Source organism: Cryptosporidium bovis, assembly GCF_009768925.1.
Source record: "Cryptosporidium bovis isolate 45015 chromosome Unknown contig_6, whole genome shotgun sequence".
Lineage (NCBI taxonomy): Eukaryota > Apicomplexa > Conoidasida > Eucoccidiorida > Cryptosporidiidae > Cryptosporidium > Cryptosporidium bovis.
Genome location: NW_027125007.1, coordinates 181,865 through 199,243, shown reverse-complemented (window position 1 = coordinate 199,243; position 17,379 = coordinate 181,865). Strand labels below are relative to the sequence as shown.

Sequence of the window (17,379 nt, the reverse complement as noted above, 5' to 3'; positions counted from 1 at the left end):
ATGAGAGTAAGTAAAACGAGAGAAAAAAACATAGGCCTGGAAGGGGACAAATGCATTGTTTCATCATCCCCTTCCAACAATTGCCAAACTTCAGCAAACTAAGCATCTTTATAATCAGAGAGCATCAATTAAATAATCATTGCAAATCTATGAGAAAAATATAGATAAATTTTCAAGTAAGTACCCCTTTAGGTACTGAGGTTTACCTAAAGTCCAAATAGTCATAGGCGGGAAACTGAGTGAATTGGAGTAAAAGCAATATCAGCCGTTTTTAAATTCCTGCCTAAATGTAAGAGGAAATAACAAAAGCGAAAAGACAGTGTTTTTTTGACGGGAGTATTATTTTTGTTAGCATACAGGGTGTAAACAACCTCTATTTGTCTCAACTTTCCTAAGAAAACCAAAATGGACCAACATACTTTTCAAAAAGAATTGCTTGAAAAAGGCAAGGGGAAGCAAGAGGTTGGGGATTCAAAAACGAACATATTTTTGGAGAATGACACTCTAATTGTTATTCAAGACGAAGATACGGCCATTAGAAGACTGGATCTCGAGACTTGTAGTGTAATTCAGTTACCTTCAGCTCCGGATTTTCAGATATACTACAAGACATGTCCGACAAAAAGTAATTTAGGAGAATCAGTTAGTGATTCTAATTTAAGAATAGTAGGTATATCAAAAATTATAAAAGAGAGTGAAAAGAAAGACTTGGTAACTATATCAAGAGTTCTTGTTGATAAATTGAGAGTTTGGAACAAAGAACTAGAGCTTAAATTGAGTATTTCAAGGATAGAAAACTTTAATATAGGTGGGAACGTTCGAAATAGTACTAAAATACCAACTTTGATTGAATTATTGAATTTACTATGTTCAGACAAAATAACTACAAGTAGACAAAGAAAAGAGATAAGAGATGTAATTAATATGTATTTAGTTGGTGAAGTTCACTATAACGATGTTTATACGATACTTGAGAAAATAATTGGAAAGGAGTTGTTATATCATACAATAATGAGTATAGGCAATTCTTCGGAAAGGAATGAGCATGATGGCAGTGTTGATTATTCTTGGATGATAAGGTCTTTTGAATTTAACAATGAGAATTCACTTGTTAACAAATTAAATAGTTATTTGAAGATCCAAGATTTTTTTATGGATAATTCAAAGCTTTATCCTTTGGTTGGAGTTGAATTTTCTGAAAAAGTTCCATACATAGGGCACTCGACAGTAAACTGTGGTCCATATATCATTTTTTTAGGAGGAATTAAAAATATAGAAAGCAGAATAGAAGGAAAAAGACATATAATTTTAAATGATTTTGAAACAATTTCTGTACTTGATACACATAATTTTGATATTAGGACATTTAAGAGTTTGGGTGTTCCTGTAAATCCAAGTATGTATCATTCAAGTAATTTAATATTAACAAATAATGGTCCAAAAATAGTGATTTCTGGTGGTATAATAATTAAGGAAAAGGACTTTGAACAAGAATTTTGCTTCTCAACTACAACTTCCATATTTGATATGAAAACCAGAGAATGGATAATTCAGGATAACCATTCAAATACCCCTAGAATGCTTCATTCGACACTTACTTTTCCACAATTCTCAACAAATGAAAAATCCAAATTTATAATCGTTTTTGGTGGTCTCACTAAGAGTATGGACGAAATAACACCTTCTAATGACATGTGGATATACTCAATAAAAGACAATTATTGGACACAAGTTGCTGTTTTTCCTGCTCCTAACTCGGCTCAAACTGAGCTTCCTTCTCCAAGATTTGGCCATAGTATGGTTTGGGTTGATGAAAAAACATTCTATATTTATGGTGGAGAAGGAATGAAAGTTGATGATCAAACAAAAAGAGGGGTTGTATTTAATGATATTTGGTCCTTTACGATAAATTCAACAGAAAACGATATATCCAATTTATATATTAAGGGATACTGGACAAAAATAAAGACAACAGGATCTTTCCTTGCTTCTTCTACCTTCCACTCTTGCATACCTCTTGGAGTTCCAGAAAATGTTTTGAATGATATTGAGGATAATGGAAGAATTGAGACCCTATATTTTGATGGTAAAAAGAAAAAGAGAGTATTACTGTTCACTGGAGGTGTGAGTTTTCCAAAAATATCTGAATATCCAATAAACTTGAATAGTTCAAAAGGAGTTGATTTTCTTCTAAATGAACAAGAAAAGACACAGATTAAATCTATTGGCTGTGATATTAAATTTAGTATATTGGACATAGAAACGAGTGAATGTAAAAGTACCGAGAAGATGAGGATATCTGCCCTTTCACCAACATCTAAAGGAATTTTATCATCTGAATCAACTGAACTTAGCAATACAGAACTTGAATATATGTTTATTTCAAACGGAATAGTGCATTTATTTGAAAGTTATACTACAAACAAAAATGTTAAGAGTCCCTATTTACTTCTTCAGGGATATTACTGTACAAAGAATGATATTAAGATAAAACAAAGTCTTTTGGCTTTATCAATTTTAGGGCACGAACCATTTGGCAAACAAAAGGAAGTTGTTTGTGAAAATGAACTTAAATTAAAAAGCTTCCCAAAGTATGAGAATGAATTTGCCGAAAATACAATAGTCTTAGATAATATAAAACCGTTTGTAAGACCAATGCTTAGAAACACTTTTACGTTGTCAAATTCAATCTTTTCATCAATGTCATCTTCACAAAATTGGTTGTTTGGAGCATTTTCTCATTTATTGGACAACTCTTTTTCAACTAGTAATAACTCAACTTTTGCAGAATTAAATATAAATGAGGATTTTATATCACTCACAGATGACGGTATTGGGCTATGTTACAATGATATGGAAAATCTTTTAAGACATTTTGGGACTTTAAATAGAGATGGTTCATATGGGTTGGGGTTTAAATATGCCTTTTCGCGAATATCTGATTCTTGTATTATTTACACTAAAACCAAGGAATTTATAGGAATGGGACTTATTGCTACTGATATATTAAATTCTGAAAATATTAACGATAGTAGATACTGGACTCCAATTTGTTATTGGCACCAAGATACCTTAGAACCTTTTATACCAATTAATTCAAATATTCTTGAGCATCAACAGAAGCAGAAACTAATATTAAAATATGGTCCTATAAAAAATCCAAAAATACTTTGCGACCACTTTTCATCATTCAAGTCAAGTACAGGAACAAAATTTATATTCTCCTTCTCAAGTAGCAAGTTAAAACTCCATAAATATCAGTATTTGGAAATATCTGAGAACGGCTTTAATTTGTTAAGCAATGAAAATTCTCTTTTAAGTAAAAATTCTTATTGTGAATCCTATATTGCAAACACGCTAAGCTATGATGATCATCACCAGGATTTGTGTACTTGCCCATTTTGGAACTCAAATAGGAACTCAATAGACTTTTGTTTGTCTACATATTTGTCCTGGTTGTATTTAAATAAGACCCAAGATATATATTGTCAGGGAAGACTCTTATCTTTAAATAAAGACACATCTGTATCCCAATCTTTGTATGATTTTCTGCTTTCTAATCTCAAAAAGCCAGCTAAACTTTCAAGGATAATCAAAGACAATTGTTATGTTGATAATGATGGTGCTTTTGGAATTATAGGAGTTATATCTGATCCTACTGTAAACAATAACGAATCAAAAATTACAGCTAATACAGAATCAACCAATGATACTAATATGCTAGACAACCAAAATACAAATATTGACAAATGCAACAATATATCTTCTGTTTCTAAACAGGTATCTATAGACAAGTTTATAGAAGCAGGAGTTCTTCTTTATTATAATGGAAGATTAATAAGAAGACTTGAATCAAGTTTTCCAAATATATGTTCTAACGTCAAAACAGGCGAGAATAATTCTTCGATTTACAAAGTAACTGCCGTTATTAATGTTCCTCAATGGCTTGTTCCTGCAGCAAACAAACAAGAGTTTGTATTAGAGAAAACAGGAATTTTTGAGGAGTTCCAAAATTCTGTTAAAAAGATAGTAAATGAGTATCTTGAGGTCTTCAATGATGACATAAAACTTAAAGAATGGGAGGGCGAATTCAATCATATTGACTATTCCCAAGATTCTCGTCCAAACAAAATACCTAAATTTGAGAGCTAGAATCACTATCCGGCAAAACTGACGCTAAATACACAACAAATATGTATTGTCAACAACTAATTTAATTAATTCTATTCTAATACCTTCTTTCTACCTCCATTCTTGTCAATTACGTACATATTCCCTAACATTATACACCACGTATTCACATCTCCAATCCCACATATTTATTCATTCCTTACCTCTCCCTAATTGTTCGTCCCCTCTAATATTCCAAATCATTCCTATTTTAGCTACTCTTTCTTTCACAAAGTTGATATGACCGTTCTTTCTCATAAAATTAACCTTTTCTATATTCAATCTGGTACTTGCACACTAATGGAGAAGGCGCCAACCTCCTGAAAGATATCAATATAAATGTTGTATGGCACCCAGATACTGGAGCATAGTAAAAATAATACAAGAAAAAGGTGGATTAAAAGACAAATAAAAGAAGTTGCAACAATAGAATAATAATATCATTAGGAAACGGAAATTTAATACAGAAGACTGAAGTATTTAAGATAAGTATCTTGGTTGAGAAGACGAAAACTGATAATTGGAAACATTAAGGTTCAGATGTTTATACAAGACGGTAATATGGAGTAATTAAGGTGTAATAAATTTACTTGTATATACATATAATTATTCCTTTATAATTAAGTAACTTAACAAAGATACCATCATATATTTGGAAGAGAAAACAAGGGATTATCTTGAATAGCGATTAAACTAGTCATTAAACGCCTGCTACGGACCATAGTTGCTCTCTAATTAGATTAAACAGACAATAACAAAATATAGACTAAAACCACCTGTTCATTTCATTTAAACGAGTAAACAAAAGATTGTTTTTTAATTTAAGGCTAAAAATTTAATTTTGGAAATAATAACGATAGAACCTGATCTAGTTTGATTTGATCTGTTCTACTCTGTTTGATAATACCAAAAGTGGTTAACAGCACGCAAATAAGTGAAAATACTTAAGTTTTGTATCTTATTTCAAAGTTACTCTATTAGAATTAAATTAGGTTAATGAAAATAACATACTACACTGTATAATGCAGTGTATATCTTTTTTGTGAAAAGTACTAATAGTGTAGACAAAAAGAATTTTATTATAACAAATAAATCATTTCCATAATTAGCATAATATATATATTGTATATAAAAAATGAAGGAAGAAACTCAAAGTTCTAGTTTTTTAAACATGCCAAATTTGCAAGATGTACTTAATGTAGGAATTTACATACCTAAGAATGAGAAGATATATGCACGTTTTGTGTTTATTGTATTTGGTATAGCATCGCTATTTATGTGGAATATATATCTAAGTTGTTGCGGTATATTAAATGGTAAACTGTTTCCAAATATGGGATTTATACAATACGTTCAAACGAGTTACATGACATCAGTTTTTATAGGTAATCTGACCATGGCATTAGGACTTACACATATATTTGATCCGCATCATTGTACTGTACTATTTAATTGCATAGGTGCTATTCAATCATCTGTAATATGTATTTGTATATGGTATCTTCACGGAACTCTCCAAGGATGTTTTTTAAACGTCGTTATTGCTGGATTAATTGCATTCAGTTGTGCAATATTAATACCAGAAACATTTACTTTGGCTGCAATTATGCCAGAAAGTTTTTGTTCTGATGTTTCATTGGGACAAAGTTACAGTGGTGCAGTTACTTTTGTATTGGCCTCTATACTTGAATATTCATTGCCACATGATGTAGATGGAAGAAAAACTCTAGTTGTTATTATGTTCGGAATAAGCGCAGTAATCTCACTATTGGCTGCTTTTCTAGCTCAAAGTTTAACTAGATCCCCATGGAGTTATTCAGCTATTGATGATATAAGAAGAAATTCAAATCGTAGTACACTTTGTACAGTAAATAATTACAGGAATGATTCTCAATTTTCTTGTGAAGATTCTCTGTTATCTATTTCAATAGATACTGAAAGTAATTTTGAGATTAAAAATACAAATATGGAAGTAACTAGACAAATCTGGCCTCAACTTTATAATATATTTATATCTTTCATGGTAACTCTTGCAGTTTTTCCGACAATATGTACTGAATGGGTTTCAAATCTTCCCGATAGCAGTTCAAACATTCTTATGATCGCTCTTGTTGGGATGTTTCATCTCGGAGATATGATTGGAAGACATTTGCCAAGATTTGGGTTTGTTGTACCACCATCGCTTCTTTGGATTTTTACAACATCCAGGCTGGCTTTTATTCCTTTGTATTCCATGATAAAACAAGCATCGCCTGACTCTCTATTGGCTTCTGTATGGACAAAACTTTTCGTTCAATTTTTCCTTGCTTTCACGAATGGTTTTTTTGCCTATTTGGCATTTATATACGGACCAGAAACTGTATACTTTAGATACAACAAGGAAAAAGCATCTTTTCTTTTATCTATTTACAATGTTGCTGGAATGACTGCTGGAAGTTGGCTAATGAACTTTCTTATTTGGATAAAATACTTTTAATATGCTACTTAAGGATAAAAGTACGTGTTTTATCATTATTCGGCACTTTTATTACTTCATTCTATAATTTATCACCTTCCTTATTCACTTTTAGGTTTATATTTCTTCTTTCTGACTATATTTACTGAATATTTTAAAACCACTAATTGAAGTAAACATTTAGGGGTAGAATTATATATATCAAAGGCAATATACTTCTTACCACTATTTGTAGTAATATATTGGGTACCTAGTAAATTATGGGAGAAATGAAAGAACAAAAAATTTCGAGTAATTTAATGTTCAAAGAGATGTCGAAAATAGTGAAAGAATAAGGGATAATTAATTTGTTTAGATTATTATATCAATTAGAAACAATGTTGTTTTAGCAACCTGATTACTCAAGTCTTTTAGACAAAAGCTATAGTCTAATTGCTATTCTATAAAAAATACCAAGTAAATTTCCTTGTATCACTTTAACTTTGGGAAACCCATAATTTTCTCAAAGCGGTCCCAAAAGTTTCTCTCCCACCCTAAAAGACATTGTTCTGAACAGCCTGGGTTTCCATATTTGTCTAGTGAGGGAATGCCTGATTGAGTTAAAAGTACCTCGGTGCAATCATCTTCTCCAATTATTGATCTAAATTCAATAGTTACTTTTGAGTAAACGCCTTCCTCCCATGAACTAAATCTCCAATTTTGTATTATTTTTGAATCCTTCTCTAGTTTAAGATTCTCCCCCTCCACTGAGCCATTATATAATGTAAATTTACCTCCCTCCTTTCCGTCCTTTTTTTGGCAATTGTAACGAAACAAAAAAGAATTATGTTGTCATATAATCAAATGGAAGTGGAATTACTCTAGTTAAAAGAAAGGAAAAAATCAAACAAACTTTAACTTACCATTTGGCATCTACTTCCCAAAGAAATCCTAGTCAAGTCATTCTCACTCAGAAAACACTCATAAAGAACTCTTGGGGGTACCCTAAAAGATACACTACTTTCTATAGTTGTCATAATTCCTGCTCCTTCTTATTTTTATTTAACGAGAAAAGAAAAATAACTAAACTTTATGCTTTTTCCTTTTTTAGTATCAAAGGAATACTGAATCACACTTTAAAAAAATATATGAACTTAACAGTAAACCAAGTGTATGGATTACTATTTTGGCGGGTTCAAAAATAGGTCTGTCTAACAAGTCAAAAAAGACTAAAAAAAGATTGATTCAATTTGAGTGAGCGATCCATCGGCAATTTTTGCTGGTTTTTATCTGAATGAGTCAGAAATCTGGCTTTGGAATGCACAAATAGACTTTTTCTGAATAAATAAAAATAATTAAATGAAGATTAATTTATCTGAAGAGGAATTTATAAATAAGAAAAGAAAAACGCAAGATGAAAATGATAACAATGGTATAGTTTCTGGGAGACATGTCAATATTCAATTTGTGGATCCGGATGGTAACAAGGTAGGAGAGGAGTTTGATATTAATTTGGACGAGACGAATACTATGGATTTAAATAAATTAGTCAATCAATTATTAGATGATGATGAATATACGCCATATAGTTTTTGTTTAAATGATACAAATTTAGAAGTAAGTTACTCTCTATCAGAAAGCTTTGATAAACTTGAGGGAGTCTCTACTGAGGATGTACTAAAAATTGTGTACTACCCAGTTACACCATTTAAAATTCTACCGGCTACAAGATGCACAAGTTCCCTACAAGGACACAAAGAGGCTGTACTTTGTTGTTCATTCAGTCCAGACTGTGATCTCTTGGCAACTGGATCAGGAGACACAACGATTAGACTTTGGGATTTAATTACAGAAACGCCAGAAATGTGTTTGAAGGGTCATACTAACTGGGTAATGACGCTTGCTTGGTCTCCTGATTCAGTTTATCTCGCCTCTGCTGGGATGGACAATACAATATGCGTTTGGTTCCCTTCTAAATGTAAAGAAGTTTTTAGAAAACTAAGAGGCCACTCTAAAGCTGTTGTTTCTTTAGCTTGGCAACCCTTGCATTTAATTGAATATAAAAATGGTAGTTCAGAAGAGTCGCCAGTTTATCCTAGATTAATTAGTGCTTCAAAGGACTGTTCAATTAAGATTTGGAATATTGGAACAGGATCCATAATAAATACACTTACTTCTCATACAGATATGATTACTCACTTAAAGTGGACTGGGGTATTTAAGGAATACATTGTAAGTTCCTCTAGAGATACTTTAATTAAAGTTTGGAATCCTGAAACCGGCAAACTTTTAAGGGACTTAAAGGGTCACGCTCACTGGGTAAATACCCTTGCTCTTAATACAGACTATGTTACAAGAGCTTCCTGTTTTTATCCTAAAGGCAAGAATCTTAAAATGAATTTTAAAACTGTTTCTGAAAAGATCAAAGCTGCGAGGGAATCCATTGATAATTTTAAAAAAAGATGTAAATGCGAAAGACTTCTTTCTGGATCAGATGATAATACTATGTTCCTTTGGGATCCTCTTGGTGAAAATGGAAGAAAGCCCATCCAAAGACTAACAGGTCATCTTAAAGTTGTAAATCATGTCGCATTCTCACCAGATGGAAGATTTATTGCATCTGCTTCCTTTGACAAAACTGTTAGACTTTGGGATGGGCATTCTGGAAAATTTATTTCTGTATTTAGAGGTCATGTTGGACCTGTTTACATGATATCCTGGTCAGTAGATAGCAGACTTCTAGCCTCTGCTTCAAACGATAGTACCGTTAAAATATGGCATATTGCCTCTAGAAAACTTAAAGAAGACTTACCAGGACATGCAGACGAGGTTTATACAATTGATTGGTCAATAGACGGTTCCAGGCTTGCTTCTGGTTCAAAAGACTGTATAGTCAAAATATGGAGACACTAAGTCAGTGAATGACTATCAATTGAGACATTTAAAGAAAACAAGAAATAACAGCAGTAATAATAATAACAATAAATCCACTGTATAGTTTAAGGATTGCTGCTATGTATGACTAATTTTGTTTTTTACCTATGAAAATTGTTTATAAAAACTCCGATTTTTCCAAATGAATGCACTAATTACAAATAATAGTAAATTTTACCTCAAAACTAATAATAAATAGCGAGTTCCTTCTTCCAAATGAACTAGTAGCAGTAAACACATGGGTTTTGGTGTCAAAGCAACCAAACACACATTCTAAAATTTATATTTATCTAGATATTCACTTTTTTTATCTCACAATTTATATATTTTCAATGCAAACCACTACTTTTATTTTGGCGGTACCACATTTTTTTTGTTTAATAATAGATACATAAAGAGAGATAAAAATAAGGAATAAAACAAAGAAGGTGGTAAGAAGAGATATGAATCTTATTATAAAATTTAGTGAATATAATGAACGAAAACTTGCTTTTATTTGTTCTAACTTCATTTTTGGCTCCACTTTTTATTCAAAAATACAGTTTTGTATGCAGTTACGATGTGGAATCTAAAAATAGAATTCTCGAGTTAGGTACCTATCTTGCACCCCCATTAGACTTGCTTATAGGTCCTTACAGCGAGAAAGCTGCAACAACAACGGATGAGGAGCTTAATCTTAAGTTACTATATTTGCTAGAAAATCCTGATTGTTGGTTTAACCAAAGAGGAAAAAGCGTTTTGTTTTTGTTTAATGAAACAAAATTTCCGGAGGAATATGCTATATTAAGGAAATCAAAAGGTATCTTTTCTGGAAAAACAAAGCTTGAGATGGATCTTCAGATACTCGAAGAGGAGGAAGACAGGGAAAAATTGTTTAAACAGGAGGATGATACTAGTTTTGAGGATAATATATTGGGGCAAGTATCTAGAATGGATGGAATATTGTTTCATTTCGGGGAGCAAAAACTGAGTCCACCAATACCGAGTAAGTTAGAGAGCAGTATTGTTCCTGTTGTAAATAACACCATTTCTGAAGACATTGAAAAATTTAACTACAAATTAAGAATAAGAAAGTTATTAAAAATGAAACAGGAAACTTTAAACAAAATAAGAAAGGTTAATTTGGAACTTTTTTATCTGAATTCATCCTTCATTAGAGAATGTGAGGACCCAGAGTGTGAAATTTGTTTGGACTACCAATCTAGTATTAATTTGAAATACGTAGAGAGAAACAAACTTAGAAATAGATTTAAAAGGGTGATAGGCTTACTCAGAGAATTTGTTGACCACTCAAATAAATTTGTTCTTGAAGAGGAATTAAACAAGTATATTAGAACGAGGGATGGAAAAGTGGACAATCACAATTTAGAAGTTGACATTTTAGGGCAACACTTTAATGAAATGAAGGATATTTTTGTATACAAAAGGAGACCAGGGTATAATATTACTAGAGATGGAGAAATCGAACCATTTGATTTGGAGAAGAATTATATGAGATTAAAGAAGCTTTTAGATGAGGAAGAGAAAAGAATAACAAAAGAGGATGAATATTATAGTGGAGAATTAGAAGGTAATTTGAATAAACAAGATAACGAATATTGTGATAACTGCAAAGAGAGAATAAGTGAGTGCAGTGAATATGAGTTGAGGCATTTACTAAGAAGAAGGGAAGAGCTAAAACAAGTGGTTACAGGTGTTAAATTCTTTCTCGAGTCCTTATCTGAAAGAGACTGTTCTAAATGCAATGATAAGACATTCAATGGCTATACTAAATTTACTGACATGATAGATACACAAATGAGAACACTGGATTATTATAACAAAATTGGTGATAAAATAGACTTTAGAATAGATGATTGCATGGATCAAATAAAGAACAAAAAGATTATACTATCTGATAAGGTAGGATTTAAAGGTTACTGGAACAATTCCTTTAATATAAATGACGAGTACTCTAAAATATTGGAGAGAATTTATGGTAAATATAGAATATATAATAAAAGCCACCCTGAATTTAGGGATAAACTTTATAAAAATGGCTTCTATGTTGGAATTAGTGGAAGAAACAGGAACAAAAATAATTGTGACATTAATGTTCTTGTATTAATGAATGAATACAAAAAAGAGCTTGTTAGTAGAGTAGTAACCAATGAGATAGAAATGATAAACTTAGATGGTGAAATTTGTGAATCGTGTTTATTTGATTCACTTATAGGATGTAGATGTCAGCCAAATGACACAAAAATACATCCAATTGAAACCTTTTCTTGTAAAAAACTGATTTCCAGTATAGAAGACCACCTTCAGTATTGCAATTATGATGATATAATGACCTTTAGAGACAATATTGATGGAAACAATATATACAGTAAAAGTTCAAAACTAGATTTATATTTTGGTGAAGATGGTGTATTGTGGTCATTAGAAAGGTATTCCTCCGAATCATTTATAAATAGGGTTATAAGTTTCAGAGGGCTTGCAAGAACTTATAGGCTTAAAATACTTGAGAGAATTAGACTCACTTTAATGACACTGATTAAAATATCAGCTTTGTCTTATTCACGTCAAGTCGGAGTGGAGGAATGTAAATACTGTAAATATGGAAATTGCAATGATTGCTTGAGAAAATATATGAGTGACTCCGTTAATTATATTGAAGGAGGTAAATACTTAAGGCTATTGAACATGGTAGAGAGAGAAATACGGTTACTTTATTCCAAAATTAGCGTTAAAGAGAGTTTCTTTTCAATTAAAAGAAATATTTTAAAGTACTGGAAACCGAGAGAGGTTGGATTAATGTTAAAATGTGACAAACTTACCTATTCACAAGCTTACATATACTTTAGAAGGCTGGAAAATGCCATTCGAAAAAACGAAGAAACACTAGATTATTTGATAGAGAGAATATTAAAGAACGCTGATATTCCTGTTACAAAATTTCAATTAATTGATCTGGTTAAGGAGTGGGATGCTATTTGGAGTAAACATAATATAGATAAAGATGCATTTAAAATGGTAAATGGCTATCTTTTAAATTGCATCAAATTCTACTTGGGATCTGACAGCAATTTTAATGAATATGTTGGAGGAAGAATTGAAATTGAGGAATTAAATAATTCCTTTAGGGTTCAGAGCAAAAGAATAGATGCAATATTAACTAAATTAAGAGAAACAAGTGGGGATGAATACATTGATTTTAATGAAAGGAATTATCCTGATTTTGAAGAAAGAATTTATAAAGTAAACGTATTAATGCAAAATTTGGACAATGAATTTAGGATATTTAATGACATAAGAAGAAGATTAAACTCTAGTATTTACAAGGAAAGATTTGATAATTTAGGATTGAAAGGGGGTAATATTGCAAAAATTGGGAACAATTATGGGAATTTAAACAAAAAAATGATTAGGACGAAAAAATTATCAAGAGTAGAAGTTCCAAATGGAATTTTGATTGAAGAGTTTGAAAATAATGACTTTCCAATTCCAGGTATTAGAAAGTATTTGGAAATGATATCGGATTCACATAAAATCAATAATTTGGGTAAATACAAGTTCATTACATCAGGAATGAAGTCCAACTCAAAATATAGCTGTAGTAAGGTTGAGATACTTGTATTACAAAAAATTACATCCGTTTTATCACAAAACTATAATAGATTAAAGCTTTATTCAAAGAGTTTAGATGCAATATGTAAAAGGGAGTGTTTGGAATGTGGTCTAAAGAGGAATTTAAGTGATATTATTTTAGTAGAGAAAAACCTCATAAACAACGTATTGGAAAAATCGACTATTCAGTTATCTCAATGTATACTAGATACAAAAGATGACTTTATTTCAAAAGAAGAGTACATTGGATTTCAAAATTCACTCAGAATGTACTTGTTTGAAGATAATGACTTTAACTCACTAATAACTTCTCGTTTTGAGTATATTAAAAACTATAGATGCGATACTACCATTGGCATTAAAGAATTAATTAATATAAAAAATGATATCGTAGTCAAATTTTATCCATGGGTAGAAAAAATATTAAATAAGATACAAATACTTGATGAATTTGACAAAAATTATCAATCAAATGTTTTAAAGTACAAATCAATAACTTATCAGTTTATTCAGCTCGTTGACTATTCTAAATGTGTTGAAGAGAAAATTAACAACTGTTTAAGTTTTCTTAATGTAAAGTTTGACCACGGGATTGGGGAAAGTTAAATATTATGTCAAAAATTAATTATAACAACTACTTTCACCTTCTATTTAGTATAGTTTACATTAAACATCATTATATTATCCCATATCTATATCCCCCTCTTAATCCCCATAGTTTTTCTTTATCTTTCGGTAAAAAAAGAAACAAACAGTTACTAAATAGTCTTAATGTCAGTAAAAATTGAAAAATAGTTGCAGTAAAATAGTAAGATTAAAATAAAATAACTTCAAGTTTATTCATTATGTTCTAAATACTCTACAGAATTGCACTACAGGAGAAAACAAAGCTAAAAAAACATTAAAATGTTTTTCAACATTGAATCAACTTTTCTTTTGCCTTGCTACTATCCTTCAGTAAATATTGCATACTACTCCGGTAATAATACTAAATATGTACATCTTAAATAATAAAAATGAAGCTGAATTACTTTGTCTATAAAGAACAGTATATACTTCTATTTACATATTTGAAATAGAGAATAAAGCCCTTAAACCAAAAATCCTCAAATATACGTAAGTAGAATAAAAATTAAATAGTCTATTACATCTTGAGTTTAGTTCTTAACCAGTGTCTTTTCTTAACATTGTATCTTATGTCTGTATCAGACTTTAAACGAAACCAGTGAGGAACAGGAGAGTTTTGCTTCATCTTCTTCCCCAAACGTTTCTTAAGCATAAAACCTTTATTTGCTCCCATCTTCTTTCCAAGAAAACAAACTTCTGCAAAAACGAGTAGAATCCAGACTTTTTAGTTTGAACTAGTGGCAATAGGAAAGTAAAAGACAAATTATTTATTAATTCCCGGGTATATATGTCTATAGTAATTTACTAATAAATTACACTTGACGCAAATTTACCCTAAACAGTTATTACAAGTTTAATATTAATTTACTTTTGGCGCCGCAATTAGGTGCCTTAATAATAACCATACAGTAAATAAACAATTACTAGTGCTAACAATCTATTATAAAGTAACAAATTAGCTTAGAGACGAGACAACAAACATATTAAAACACGCGGCAAACTCGAGAAAAAATACATTAAAAAGTCTAATAAAAAAGAAAACAACATTTGTTTCATCTTTTCTATTTCTATTAACTTCTTTTATGTGTAGGAACAGAGACATATTATATTTTTGTCAGATTTCTATAACTTGAACGATTTTCCTTTTTTCTCTAGTAGTATGCACATCAAAAGTCGGTTGAAATAACCTCTTGAGTAGTCTCGAGTTCGATTTCAATGACCTCTTCTTGTTCCTCCCATTCAAGTGACTCGATAAGTGAGTTCTTCGCTGCAAGCCATTCATTATAGACGGTCTGTTTAACCTTCCATTCATTAATCTCTTCTATAATTGAATTAAATTCGTCTTCATTAACCTTACGATTTTGCAGTACAACATTGAGTCTTTCAGATCTAATGGAATCGTCCTCAATCTCGAATTTTCTGCTATAGTCTTTAAGTTTTCTGGGTATTTCATCAAATTTTTCCTGGGATAGAAGTGAGGGAGGGTGTGGTCTCCAAATGAATTGATAAAATGTTTCTAATGGAGAGCTGTACAACCTTCTACCTTGAAATGACCAAATTACATACCCAGTTTCAGTGCTGTACTTATATCCACCTTCAGCCAATTTAGACTGAAAAGCTGTTGTTATGAATCTGCCGGTAGGATCCCATTGTATCCAGTTACACATAAAATGTTCGTCTTTTTGCAGAATATCAAATTTATTATCGTTGTTTAATTGACAAAAAACAAGATTTCCACCCGACCCTCCAACAACAAAGTAATTACCTAACGGACTCCATTTGACCATATCAACAGGAGTTGTCAAGTAGTGAGAGTAAATAAAATCTGTTTGTGTATTATTTACCTGGTAAAATCGAAGTGTTTGGAATCTAGTTACTTCATCAACAACAATAACAACAAATCTGTTTGATGACTCCCAGGAGAAACAACGAACTGACACACCTTCTATATGTATTGTATCAACAGGGACATTCTTTTCTTTAACTCTAAATATTTCCAGTTGTGTATACTCTTTTTTTGCTTTTTTTCCTGTTCTTCTTGAAACTTGAGCTCTTAAACACATATATTGCCCCTTCGGTTGCCAATATACAGATGCTTCCTTAACGTTGAATACATTTTTAATTGCTAGTTCTTTTCTATTTTGAGCTGAAAGTAATGTTAAGCGTCCAGGAGTATCTCCTTTTTCTGGACACCAAATGGATAAATTGTCTTCCTCTGGTGACCAATCAAAAAACAAAAGAGGGTACTTCAGCGGAGTTTTTAAACCAGTTACTGGATCTTCTATTAAATTCATAGTCGATGATTCATATACATAAAGTTCTCCTTTTTCTGAACAATGTGCCAAATATTTGCCGGTAGGACTCCATAAAAAGTACTTATCTTCTGAAATACTTAATGTTTGAGTTGGAGTTGCAAAACATCTTAAAAGTTTTCCAGATAGTACATGCCAAACTTTAACTGCTTTGTCGAATTTTGATTCTGGAGAGGAGCCATCCCATGTAAGTAAGTATTCCTCATTTGGACTAAATTCTATAAATTTAACATCTTTATGTTCAAATCTAACTTTTCTGTCCCAGTTATCACCACCCCATAAAACTACTCCCTGACGATGAAATGTGATTAAATAAGAGCCCATAGGACTCCATTCAACTGAAAAATCTGTCCAGACCCTTTTACCACCTTTAGCTCTCTCTCCATCGTAAACCAGTTCAGGAATTCGCCCTACCGAATCAAATGAATATATTTCAGTTGAACTCTGATATCTAATTACGAATTGTTCGCTGCATCTAGAAGTCAACAACCAATTTCGAATATCACTTCTATCAAACAATAATGGTGGTGGATAAAGCGTCTCAAGGTATTTAGGGTCTGATTCATCCTGTTCCAGTACAACCTTAACATCGTCAAACATAACCGTGTTAAATCTAGTTTGCTTGTCAAAAGGAGCTTTTGATAATGACTGACATACTGTTTCCGCTTGAAATGAATTGGGAAATGTAAGTATTGCTAATCCCTTTGTGTCCTCATTTTCATCACAAGGAACATCTAGTATAAAGTTTTCATCATACTCAACTCTCATCATTTTAAGTGTTTGATTGATAATTGTCCTCAAAGCTTTAACAAATCTATCGTATTTATCATGAGTTACACATGGAAGTCCAAATACAACAAAACTTCTTGAGAATGAGTTCGACAATGTTAGTGGTTCTTCTATTGCATTGCACTTTTTTGAAATGTATTCTTCTGTTTCTTCCTCATCATTCGTTGAATCACTTAGATATTCCAATAATTCAATGTCCTCACTCAAATCTTCTTTTGTTACCTTAAACATTATTCATACGCATTAAATTAAACCCAAATGAAATATTGTGCACCAATAAAATATAAATATTTATCCTGCTGTTTGTTATTTATCTGTTCCCTATCAGCAAGATTATATATTTAAATAACTTTTGGTATAATCGTTAATGTTTGCCTATGTATGCCTTTAATGAAGACCTTTTAAAATATCTCTTGTCTTCTTGATAATGGAAAAATGAGAGAAAAGACAGAAGGTACTCTTCGATAATTTACCGGCTTTGTACTATATAATCTTATCTGTTTT

The 17,379-nt window shown here is 31.3% G+C and overlaps 7 protein-coding genes across 7 annotated transcripts; 4 read left to right on the top strand and 3 right to left on the bottom strand.

Annotated features, from left to right (window-relative positions):
- Positions 1 to 405: 405 nt before the first annotated feature.
- Positions 406 to 4,152, top strand: FG379_003255 (uncharacterized protein; the record flags this gene model as incomplete). The annotated part of the gene is made up of 1 exon (XM_067328913.1): positions 406 to 4,152. The coding sequence occupies one exon, from the start codon at positions 406 to 408 to the stop codon at positions 4,150 to 4,152; it is 3,747 nt and encodes a 1,248-aa protein (XP_067185053.1).
- A 1,153-nt stretch (positions 4,153 to 5,305) lies between these two features.
- FG379_003253 (uncharacterized protein) lies at positions 5,306 to 6,646 on the top strand (the record flags this gene model as incomplete). The annotated part of the gene is made up of 1 exon (XM_067328911.1): positions 5,306 to 6,646. One exon carries the CDS (start codon positions 5,306 to 5,308, stop codon positions 6,644 to 6,646), a length of 1,341 nt encoding a protein of 446 aa, XP_067185051.1.
- Positions 6,647 to 7,096: 450 nt separating this feature from the next.
- Positions 7,097 to 7,641, bottom strand: FG379_003252 (uncharacterized protein; the record flags this gene model as incomplete). Its single annotated transcript, XM_067328910.1, has 2 exons — positions 7,097 to 7,414; positions 7,528 to 7,641. 2 exons carry the CDS (start codon positions 7,639 to 7,641, stop codon positions 7,097 to 7,099), a joined length of 432 nt encoding a protein of 143 aa, XP_067185050.1.
- A 322-nt stretch (positions 7,642 to 7,963) lies between these two features.
- FG379_003251 (notchless) lies at positions 7,964 to 9,517 on the top strand (the record flags this gene model as incomplete). The annotated part of the gene is made up of 1 exon (XM_067328909.1): positions 7,964 to 9,517. One exon carries the CDS (start codon positions 7,964 to 7,966, stop codon positions 9,515 to 9,517), a length of 1,554 nt encoding a protein of 517 aa, XP_067185049.1.
- Positions 9,518 to 10,012: 495 nt separating this feature from the next.
- Positions 10,013 to 13,753, top strand: FG379_003250 (signal peptide protein; the record flags this gene model as incomplete). The annotated part of the gene is made up of 1 exon (XM_067328908.1): positions 10,013 to 13,753. One exon carries the CDS (start codon positions 10,013 to 10,015, stop codon positions 13,751 to 13,753), a length of 3,741 nt encoding a protein of 1,246 aa, XP_067185048.1.
- Positions 13,754 to 14,291: 538 nt separating this feature from the next.
- On the bottom strand, positions 14,292 to 14,447 carry FG379_003249 (60S ribosomal L39; the record flags this gene model as incomplete). The annotated part of the gene is made up of 1 exon (XM_067328907.1): positions 14,292 to 14,447. The coding sequence occupies one exon, from the start codon at positions 14,445 to 14,447 to the stop codon at positions 14,292 to 14,294; it is 156 nt and encodes a 51-aa protein (XP_067185047.1).
- A 493-nt stretch (positions 14,448 to 14,940) lies between these two features.
- On the bottom strand, positions 14,941 to 17,106 carry FG379_003248 (uncharacterized protein; the record flags this gene model as incomplete). The annotated part of the gene is made up of 1 exon (XM_067328906.1): positions 14,941 to 17,106. One exon carries the CDS (start codon positions 17,104 to 17,106, stop codon positions 14,941 to 14,943), a length of 2,166 nt encoding a protein of 721 aa, XP_067185046.1.
- Between the last annotated feature and the right edge of the window lie 273 nt (positions 17,107 to 17,379).